Source organism: Chelonoidis abingdonii, chromosome 7 (genome assembly GCF_003597395.2).
Source record: "Chelonoidis abingdonii isolate Lonesome George chromosome 7, CheloAbing_2.0, whole genome shotgun sequence".
Lineage (NCBI taxonomy): Eukaryota > Metazoa > Chordata > Testudines > Testudinidae > Chelonoidis > Chelonoidis abingdonii.
Window position 1 is genome coordinate 78,558,157 of NC_133775.1, and position 12,129 is coordinate 78,570,285.

Genomic DNA, 12,129 nt, shown 5'->3' on the forward strand with positions numbered 1-12,129 from the left:
CCAGGACTCAGGTGAACTGATAAAAATTCAAGATCATGGTGTTGCAAATGCAAACAATGAAGGCCCTGGTTCTACAAGGTATTTAAGCCCATGCCTTACTTTACGGATGTAAGTAGTCACATGGATTTTACTGGGATTACTCATGTGCTTAAAGTCAGGTATGGGTTTAAGTACCTCAGTTGAATCAGAGCCAAAATGGGCCCAACCTTGCTCCCTTTAGAGTCAATGACATTCTTGTCTTCTGGAGGATGTCATGAATGAGACTAATGATATTAATGAACTAGTCATACGAATAATTTTGTGTTGAGAATCGGAAGGGGGAAACACAAAATAACTTAAAATGTGATATGCATATAAAAAGGCCAAATCAAACTAATATTTTTAATATTAATATTCTCACTGGTGTTAAAACAATTTACTATCAAAGGGAAAATAGCTTGCACATATTAATTTTTACTAAATTATTTTCACTGACTAGGACCCGCGATGTACAACAAAAAGGATATCCAACAGAAAGATCATTTAGAAACTGAAGAGTTCTTGAAATCACAGGCTCGCATCTTCCCCAACATTTAAGGTTTGTAACACTAGAATAATGAAAAAAAAAAAAAAGGAGAGAGAGTTTATAATAAATAATGTTTCCTTCTTTGTGAGAAGGGTGTGGGTATATACACACACACAGACATACAACTATGCAGGGTAAAGGTGAAATCTTTTCTCAGAGGGGTATGTGCGTGTGTGTTTGGTTTTTGTGCATGCAAGTAGTTTTGGAAAAGCTCCAAACATAATTATTTGCTCATTTCTATGCTAACATTGCAAAAAATAAAGCTTCTCATCTTAAATGCACAAATAAGCATTGACTCATTTAATAAAAACCACTATGAACAAATATAATGGCTCATATTGCCTTAAAGAAACAGCCTATCCTAGCAAGTCCATAATTTACAGTTTATCCCTATTGTAGGGAGTTCTCAAAATGTTTCTGCTATACTAAATCCTAACAGACATATAGTGTAGAAAGCAATAAAAATCAATTTGGATTATCAAGATCCGACATCAATACCAAAATCATAAAAGGCAATTATAAACAAAAGAAGAAAAAAGGCAGAAATCTATTCTAAACTTCAGCATCCAAAGTTTGAACATTTAAAAAGAAAAGAAGCAAAACAGACCATTTAAAAAAAGCTGTTTGACTTTTCCTTTTCTTCTAATGTTTCTTCCCAGTTTGGTCTATTCTTTTTGCTTCGTATGCTGTTGCATTTGGATGATGAAAAGTACGAATGGTGCATGTAAAAGGTTGGTGACATATGGTGACATATTGGTGAGTCCTGACAATTTCCATTTCAGTTTTTGGTGTATCGACACCACGCAACAGGAATGATGGACAATATTAATGTGTAACATATTAAATTACAATTATGCCATAACAGCTCATAGGAAAAATCTGTAAAATCGGAACAGAAATATAACTAAGTGTACAGAACAGCAAACCAACGTTATGATTTTTCAATATCTGAGGAAGAGAAGCCAAAGAACAACATAGGTGAGAAATTAAAGCACTGCAAGAAGTCAAGCATTTGAGTCCAAGTGCTGGTGTCCTTTTCTCTGTCTCTTAAGTGACTAATTGATAAGGATACTAAGCAAACAAGCATTAAAGTAACTGACCAGGAAACTTCAAATGCATGACAGAAAGTAAAAAATTACATTTAACAGGATTCCAATTGAATCTCAAGTCTACAGAAACTTACATAACAGACTAACAGAGATCACATTTTTAAAAGCAAATATACATAATGTGGCAACAAAGAAATGACAGAGTATTTCCATATTTGGTATACGAAAACCAAAATACTGGGCTGTAATTGTTCTAAAAAAAATAGTGTCACTAACATTGTTCCAGTATTTATAAACTGGAAAAGAGACACAACATCCAAATGGCAAGGTTTATAGTTATTCTGGTAACACAAATATTTATTATTAGTACCAGTATTAGATCCAGTACCAAGGGATCAGAATAAACAAACTCGGGCCTCTGAGACTGTACCAGACAAGAGGAACTTCAGATTGCCTGTAAGCTCTACCACCTGTGAACACTATTTTAATGACGTTTTGTCTAAAATAAAAACTGCTTCGTTTTGTGGTTGGATCATCATATCAAAGATTATGCTTTTCTTAATGCAGTACCTTTGAAACTATTTGCTTTATTATTATTTTTAGGCTGCATATTTAAAAAAACTTGACTACTCCCCCCCCCCCACACTTTCTCTTACCTCGAATCCTAAGCAAAAACAAGTTACCACATATTTTATAGATGAACAAAGATAAACATACAAACATCTTAATTAAAACTATTCTGACCAGTGAACACTTATTGTCAAAGTTTGTATAATTAGGGATATCATATTAATGAAGAGGGGCAATGGTGGATGTAAAAGTATCTTTCCACTCAATCTTTCCGAACTATTCAACAATTTTCGACTGCCTTTCCATCCCTTGATCATTCTCACCATGTCTTCTTAATAAGTGAACCCAGAATTTTAAACCCCTACTGCTGTTAGAGCTGTCCATGGTGCTGACTGCATGATGAGCTTACATAAAAAAAAGTACTATAGTAAACTTGGTGGCAGTTGTGGAATGAATAAGATACTCTGGAGGTTACTACTTCATTGGGCATAGGGTGGGAACTCTAGAGAAGGGAGCAAATGAGACAATTATGAAGAATCAGGAAAGGAATGAGGATGGGAATAAACAAAGTGTACAGTGAATGTGGAAAAGGGGAGACTGAAGGACTGAGGCATAGGTGTGAGCAGGAAGAGAGTTGCAAGTCTACTTGGGTCACAAGGTGGTGGTTGCCTCCTCAAGTTATCATTGCATGCACCCCTGTTATAACACTATAAGCCTTGTATTTTTGTTTGCTACCTTAAATGAAAAAGAGGAGGAGAAGAGGAGAAACCTGTATAAGTATTACAAAAATTGAGATGATGTGCAAATAAAATCATGATCTTGAAAGGCTATATATGCATGGTGTGACATTTATTTTTATGTGGCTATGAAGGACAGACAAACATTCAAAACATTGAAGAAGGTTAACAATGGATGACATGAACCAAATTTCAAAATAGCTGAACAACGCAAGTCATATAGTATAGGGATATTCTTAGTGACCAATTATTTTGGACACTTTTACACAATATGAGTTTTAAAATTCAAAGAGATAAAACCACAATTTAATATTTTAGGCTGAAAATTTCAAATATTGGATTCTCAATTCTCATTCAAATGAATGAAAATTGGGCATCCAAACCACCTGAAAGTCTTTGGAAATCTCAGCCATAGTGTGCTATTTGTGTTTTAGTAACAAGGAGGAAATGGGCAATATGCTAGCCATATAGCTCTATATACTCATGCTTTAATTATTTCTTGCAGGTTATCATCTTTCACAGTTCAGAACTTCTGTGCCACATGGACATTGAGTGAATATACACTCTTCACTAGAGCTGGGTAAACGCAAATAGTTAAAAAAACACAAAATACTTTCACAAATAAAATATTTGAGTTGTAGTTTGCTATGATTCACGGGGTCATCTTGGCTATTCACAAGCATACAGGCAATTGCTAGGTATTTGGGAACATGTTCACAATTCCTGAATTTTCCATGAATGTTTGGTGCTTAGATAGTATGAAGACAAACACCCTAGGAAAAACATATATATGTGTACATGTACCCTGGATAGATAATAACTGGATTAATCCATACATTCACAGGAGATGTTTGCTATTAGTTATTCACGCGTCTCATTTCAGTTATCCTATCAGGAAGCAGAAACAATACTGTGTGACTCTGATAACTTATCATGTAAAACAAATACCAGATAATATGAACAAACATTTTGTGAATCCAAAGCCTAATAATTAATTACAACTATGTGACAAGTTTAAACAACATAATATTTGCAGATATCAGGATGGGTTCACAAACAATATGCTAAACAAATTAATGTTTGAAATGAAGAATTTGACAAACTTTAACTCTTTTTTCATAAACCAGTGACCAATCACAACTGAATATGCCCAAGTCTAACTCTAAATAAAAGCTGAGAGTAGTTTGAGTTTACATAGTTGTGTCACAAGACTACACAAATCTATGAGTTTAGCTGTGATATAAGACACATAAAGCCAGAAGAACTTATTTTGAGACTAGGGCCCAGATTTTTAAAGTTATTTAGGTGTTGCTGCATTCAGTATTGCAATGCCTAATAGATTTAGGAGCCTAAGTCTCGACAAGCCTAAATGTCATTGGGATTTTGGCGCATAAGTGTCTAAATTTCTCTTGAAAATGAGACTTAGGCAATGCAACACTGAGCACAGCACTGCCCAAATACCTTTAACAACCTGGGCCTTAGTGTTTTTCAAATGAAGATCAACTTTCTTGAGCACTGGTGAAGCTAAGCAAGGACAGTGGAAACTAAAAGGGCATCCTTGTGAAATCCAAGATTCTTGATGGGACAGCTATAAGATTATGGCTGATAATAGATACTTTCACTGGGCACGTGGGTGTATAAAAACCTGTCCCTTAGAAAGTCATGTCCAGAAGTTCAAAAGGAGGCTGGTAAATCACTTCCAATGGAAGGATAATGGAAGATCTACATTTGGCAATATGAATTGACAGAATTAACTAAAATTATCAGAATTTAGACAATCTAATTGTGGTGACCAACCTCAGAAAATACTTCAATTCTTTGAGGAATGGCTACTCAAGACAACTTCTAACACATGAATTGAATATGGCTGAGATTGCTTGGCAAACAATAGCTAGCTCATATCACCAGTGCTACTGGCAGGTATCAGATACATGTAAAACAGTTTGATCACTACTAACGTGATTAAAGAATTCATCAGTTGATATTGCTGACCAGTTCTCCATCATGAAGTTCATGCTAAAGCAATCAAAAGGAGAAATTTAAGACTATATGAATGAAGATGACCCAGTGTTGATATTAAGAGCAGATGCGGCTAAGATAGTTTAGCAGAAAATGTGGTAAAGCCAAGATAAGAGAAATGTGGGTCACTTCAGTCACAACTAAGGTCACATCAGACTTGAAGGAATGCTGCACATGACAACCAGACACTAAGTTTGTCATAAGAACCAGCAAGCTACTACAAGAGGAGGTGCAAGTCCCCTAATTAGTGGAATACAAAAATACAGAAATGTTATGAAGGATCACCACTTGTTTGACCATTGCATATCAAACCATTATATTTGTGTTTCCTATGTTCCTCCCACAGTATTTAAGTACAGAATATTTTCTTCACACATTTTAAGAGTCTTGACAACTCCTTTCAAGACTCTAGTACTATAGACAAACTGCTACTATTTCATGATTAGATCAAAAAGTAGTTAACATGATCTCAAGGGTATTCAATAGTTCTAATGTTAGATTGCAACGGTGAAGTATTACTTCAACATTACAAATGTATTTCTGATATGAAAGACTGTGTTTGCCATTAAAGAGGAAGCATTATCACTCTGAACAGCAAACAAGGGCGCTATATCAGATGACACCGTGCACTGAAACAGCAACTGTCATGCCTTAAACACCACCATGCAAATGCACAGAAATACTGGTCTTTATGAAGAACACAGTATTAAAAAAAATATTTATCATGAGTGTTAACATTTTCCTTACACAGAAAAAAGCGAGATCAAAGGGTCTAGCCTGTGCAGAGTTAATGGCTTTCTAATCTGCAGATTTGGGTTAAGCCAGGGGTCAGGAACATTTTATCTATCAGGGGCCATTGACCCACAGAAAAAATCAATTGCGGGCCACACACAGCCCCGCTGGGTCTGGGGTGGGGCAGCGGGGAGGGCGCTCGTGGTTCCAGACCCTTGGGGCTCCGGCGGAGGCTCGGGGCTTCCCCTAGAGTTGCCAACTTTCTAATTGCACAAAACTGAACACCGCTTCCCCAAGCCCTGCCCCCTACTCACTCCAGCCCCCCTCCCTTGGTTGCTCACTCTCCCCACCCTCACTCACTTTTGCTGGGCTGGGGCAGGGGTTTGGAGTGTGGATGAGGGTGAGGGCTCCAGCTGGGGCTAGAGGCTCTGAGGTGGGGCCAAAAATGAGGGTTTGAGGGTGCAAGAGGGGGCTCCGGGCTAGGGCAGGGGATTGCGGTGCGGGAGAGGTTGAGGGCTCTGGAGTGGGGCTAGGGATGAGAGGTTTGGGGTACAGGAGGGGGCTTTGGGCTGGGCCCAAGGGGTCTGGCGTGCGGAACTGGACTCAGGGTTGTGGCAGGGGTGTGGGCTTCGGAAGGGCGTTTGAGTGTGGGAGGGGGCACATGGCTGGGGCAGGGGATGGATTGCAAGTGGGGATGCAGGGTCTGGGAGTGGGTTCCGACCTGGGGCAGGAGGTTCGGAGAGTGGGCTCCCGCTGCGTGGTGCTTACTTCAGGTGGCTGCGGTCAGTGGTGCAGTGGGGCTAAGGCAGGCTTCCTGCCTCCACACTGCTCCCAGAAGTGGCTGGCATGTCCACCTCTTAGGCGCAGGGACGATCAGGTGGCTCTGCATGGTACATGCTGCCCGTCCCTGTAGGCATCGCCACTGTAGTTCTCCCTGGCCAATAGGAGCTGTGGAGCCGGCTCTGGTGCAGCACACAGAGCTTCCCTGACCGCCCCTGCACCTAGGCCGCAGGGACATGTCGGCTGCTTCTAGGAGCTGCGCAGAACTGACTGGACTTTTAATGGCCTGGCAACCCTAGCTTCCCACGCAGCAGGGTGAGCTAGTGCTCGCGGCTCCAAACCCATGAGGGGTGCTAAGGCTTGGGGCTTTCGGCCCGGATACTTGTCACAGGCCAGATGAAATAAAGCAGTGGGCCCGATCTGGCCCGTGGGCCGTAGGTTCCCCACCCCTGGGTTAAGATACTGACTTGGCTCACAAGGGAAAGTGAGTGGTAATCTCAGTGTACTCATGCATCCATAGTACAAAACATGCAGACTATTTGGCACAGATGGCAGAATCTGCTCAGATTAGGCCTAGGAATAAAGCAACAGAAAAGTTGCCAGTCAAGACTGACCCATAATGTTTTATTTGCTGTGTCAGTATACTATGGACTCTAGTTCAGATTTACACTAAGCATACTATTGTTGGTAAGTAGACAGTTTATTTTAATGGTTAGAGACATAAAAGGGTGTACAGAAAATAGATTTTTGTCATTTGATAACAGTATTTACTTCTTATTCTCCACTTTAAGAAATAATACTCTTTTTGTGATACCAAAATTATCTCCTGTGCAATCAATGAACAGTTCATAAACAAAGATACTATTTTCATACAAATGTAATAAACCATGGAGGAGGAGAAATGAGAAAAATACAGAACATGTCATCTAAAACTAGGATTGCTTTTCAAACTCTTTCAGAAGAGTTCCAGATGGCATTAAATGCTAAGCATATACATAGGATTTCATTATTGCTTAGTTTACACTGCTTATGCAAAGACATACATGACCAAATTAAATGCATGTAGTACTTATCCTCTTACCTGTTAATTGGTTTTCTGAGAGTTGGTCATAAGGCACAGGCCACAAAATTTTCCTCTCATTGGTAGCAATGGAAGAAAAGTCAGCCAGTCAAACTGAAGCATCTATACTTGATACAATGGCCCCTTCTCTGATCCCTAGTTTTACTCCATTTGGTCTCAAAGAACCAAGGTTAGACTGCCTAATTCCCTAGCCAGTGCTTCTTAAAGAAATTGCAGGACGTGTCCATTAAGGGTGGTCTCTGTGCTGACTGACCAAGTCACAGGAAACACATTCACAGGCAAGGGGAAAACTAATTTGTTTTTCTGTGGTTTGTTCTGTTCAATTCAGATCAGAGTTCTTAACAGTAGTAACCTAAAGTATACTGGGTGGGTAAGAATACAGCATTCAGAAGCTAAAAGGTGCTCCAGTTGCGCAGAGGAAGGGGAATGAATGATGAAATACCCATAGTGATCTCTTTCACCTGTTTTCCTAAGAAAAGGTCTTCTCTGGGGGAGGCTTTTCTAAGCATACTTCAGCCAACCATTGCTACATTAGCTGATGCCTGTAGTACTTAGAGAAGGTGTGCAGAAATTTGCCCAGGAAGATGCACTAGCAGGTAGAATGTATTTTACCCTGGCAGGACAGGACAGATCCTCAGTTCTGTTCACCTCCTGGAAACAATTTTTATTTATTTTTTGTTATTTATTCCTGAATACCCCATAAGCATGCTAGGTGCCATATACATAAGTGAATTCGACATGATCCGTGCCCCAACCACATTACAAATAATCAAGTCAAGGTAGAGACAGTTTATAAATAGGCTTGGAAGGATTAAATTTTTATCAGTAAACATCAATACATGTAGATTTCGCTGTATAAACACACACTGACAAAAATATTTCTATAGATAACAGAAATTTACAGATAGGCAAAGTAAGAAAAATGCAGCTTGAGAACTTACTAGAGTTTGATTTAAGGATATTTACTTTGTATATTTTGACGTGATATTGACAATTTGTGTTAACAGTTATAAAGCTTTAACTTTTTGAATCTCAATATCTACTGTCATTAAATAATTATTGTCTTGACTCCACCATTATCTGACCTACACAAAATTTCCCAAAACTATGAAAATTTAAATGGATAAAAATAAATGCTTAAATAATTTCATGCAACTGTGAAAAATTAAATCAACAACCATTTAAAAAATGCTTAAACAAATATTGATATTATCCATCAAAATGATAAAAAAAAACACACCTTGAATTCTGCTAAGCCTATTTACAAAGAAGGGGAAAGGAGAAAAAGATACAATGCTTGGACATGTTTCTGGGGGATTTTTTATTAGGGGAACTATTGTGATTTGCCCTCAAGAAGACGTAGGATAGTTAGCAGATGAAAGGCCCTCCTTCCCACAACACTCCTCTCTGCTGGCTCACCAGCTTTGATACTCCCCCGCTCCCTGTGTGGGTGGGCAGAGAGTGAGTTCGGAAAACACAAAAATCCCGAGTTTTTTGGACTTCCGGCAGCTGACTGACAGCTGATTTGGACACAAAAGAAAAATAATATGCAATATAGAATGGTGCAGGCCCCAGAACACACATTTTTCTGTTCATCCCCCTGCCATTGTCCTAGCTCATAGAGTTTCTTTAGAGAAACATTAGATTTGATGGGTAGGTCAGTTTTCTTAAAGCAAGCTAAAACAGCATACTTTATCTTGGTGAAAGCCATTTAGGTCTTGTCTTCACTAGGAAATTAGGTCGTGCGAGAAAACAACCTGGAGAAGTCATGTTAACTTACAGAATGTTAAACAAGTTTGTAGTTACTGTAGAAAAGAACAAGTTAGAACATAAGAATGGCTATATGGGTCAGACCAAAGGTCCATCTAGCCCAGTATCCTGTCTTCCAACAGTGGCCAATGCCAGGTGCTCCAGAGGGAATGAGCAGAACAGGTGATCAAATGATCCATCCCTGTCACCCATTCCTAGCTCCTGGCAAACAGAGGCTAGGAACACCATCCCTGTCCATCCTGGGTACTAGCCATTTATGGACCTATTCTCTATCAACTCATCTAGTTGTTTTTTGAACCCTGTTATAATCTTGACCTTCACAACATCCTCTGGCAAGGAGCTCCACAGGTTTACTGCGTGTTGTATGAAAAAATACATCCTTTCGTTTGCTTTAACCTGCTGCCTATTAATTTCATTTGGTGACCCCCCAGTTCTTGCATTATGAGAAGGAATAAATAACACTTCTTTATTTACAGGTTTTAGAGTAGCAGCTGTGTTAGTCTGTATCCACAAAAAGAACAGGAGTGCTTGTGGCACCTTAGAGACTAACAAATTTATTTGAGTATAAGCTTTCGTGGGCTACAGCTCACTTCATCGGATGCATGCAGTGGAAAATACAGTAGGAAGATATATATACACACAGTGAACGTGAAACAATGGGTGTTACCATACACACTCTTTTTAGTAGCCCACGAAAGCTTATGCTCAAATAAATTTGTTAGTCTCTAAAGTGCCACAAGTACTCCACTTCTTTGTTTACTTTCTCCACACCAGTCATGATTTTATAGACCTCTATCATATACCCCCCTTAGTCATCTCTTTTCCAAGCTGAAAAGTCCCAGTCTTATTAATCTCTCTGTCATTAATCTCTCTGCCATTCCATACCCCTAGTCATTTTTGTTGCCCTTTTCTGAACCTTTTCCAATTCTAATGTATCTTTTTTGAGATGGGGCGACCACATCTGCACACAGTATTCAAGATGTGAGCGTACCATGGATTTATATAGAAGCAATATGATATTTTATGTTCTATTTTTATCTATCCCTTTCTCAATGATTCCCAATATTCTGTTTGTTTTTTTGACTGCCGCTGCACATTGAGTGGATATGTTCAGAGAAATATCCACAATGATTCCAAGATCTCTTTCTTGGGTGCTAACAGCCAATTTAGACCCGATCATTTTATATGTATAGTTGGGATTATGTTTTCCAATGTGCATTACTTTGCATTGAATTTAATCTGCAATTTTGTTATCCAGTCACCCAGTTTTGTGAGATCCTTTTGTAGTTCTTTGCAGTCTGCCTGGGATTTAACTATCTTGAGCAAGGCTGGCTCCAGGCCCCAGTGTGCCAAGTGTGTGCTTGGGGTGGCATGCTGCGGGGGGCGCTCTGCCGGTTGCCGGGAGGGTGGCAGGCGGTTCCAGTGGACCTCCTGCAGGCGTGCCTGCAGAGAGTCCGCTGGTCCCGCGGCTCCGGTGGAGCATCCGCAGGCACGCCTGCGGGAGGTCCACCACGGCTCCACTGGAGCATCCGCAGGCACACCTGCAGGAGGTCCACCGGAGCCACGGGACCAGCGGACCCTCCGCAGGCGCGCCTGTGGGAGGTCCACCAGAGCTGCGGGACCAGCGAGTGGCAGAGCGCTTCCCGCGGCGTGCTGCCGTGCTTGGGGTGACAAAATGGCTAGAGCTGGCCCTCATCTTGAGCAATTTTGTATCATCTGCCAATGTTGCCACCTCACTGTTTACCCCTTTTTCCAGATCATTTATGAATATATTGAATAGGACTGGGCCCAGTTCAGACTCCTGGGGGACACCACCATTTACTGCTCTCCATTCTGAAAAACAACCATTTATTCCTACCCTTTGTTTCTTATCTTTTAACCAGTTACCAATCCATGAGAGAACCTTCCCTCTTATCCCATGACAGCTTACTTTTTTAAGAGTCTTTGGTGATGGACTTTGTCAAAGGCTTTTTGAAAATCTAAGTACACTATATTCACTGGATCCCCCTTGTCCACAGGCTTGTTGATCCCCTCAAAGAATTCTAGTAGATTGATGAGGCACGATTTCCCTTTACAAAAACCATGTTGACTCTTCCCCAACAAATTATGTTCATCTATGTCTAACAATTTTGCTCTTTACTATAGTTTCAACCAGTTTGCCCAGTACTGAAGTCAGGCTTACCGGCCTGTAATTGCTGGGATCATCTCTGGAGTTCTTTTTAAAAATTGGTGTCGTATTAGTTATCCTCCAGTAATTTAATACGAAAGCTGATTTAAATGATAGGTTACAGACTACAGTTAGTAGTTCTGCAATTTCACATTTGAGTTCCTTTAGAATTCTTGGGTGGATACCATCTGGTCCTGGTGATTTATTACTGTTATATTTAGTATTGTATCAACTGGTCATGTTTAATCTTATGGTTCTAGCAGGGTGTCTTCCTAGCAGTGACAACACCCTATTGAAAACCATTTGTAAGTCTATATAGACCAGTTTTAGAGGAAGCCAATTTGGGAGAGATAGAAAGGAAAGGTGCTCTTTTCCATTCCCAGGAAAACAAGGAGACCTTTAGAATCTGTGTTTTTGTGGGGGCCTTCACATTTTGGAGCAGATAGTCCTACTCTTTCTGAGAAACTCTTTTGGCTTGCTTCAGGGGTTAAACTTCAGCCTCAGAGGAAACCCTCTCTGCCTCAGAAGGGAATCTATAGAGTCTTGATATAGGCAGAAAGACAGGGTATAACTTGTAAAAGCCAAAACGTTGGAAGTTTTTCTGGGGCTTGCTGGACATGAGAAAAAGAAAAGTATGCCCCCAGGAAACCACAGAAGGT

At 40.0% G+C, this 12,129-nt stretch overlaps 1 protein-coding gene across 1 annotated transcript in view; it reads right to left on the reverse strand.

Annotated features, from left to right (window-relative positions):
* The window catches only part of RANBP17 (RAN binding protein 17), a 258,121-nt gene that overhangs the window by 96,032 nt on the left and 149,960 nt on the right, over positions 1-12,129 (reverse strand). Inside the window, exon 16 of the mRNA XM_032768764.2 lies at positions 507-587. Coding sequence (XP_032624655.1) covers positions 507-587 — 81 coding nt within the window. The remainder of the gene's footprint in view (positions 1-506; positions 588-12,129) is intronic.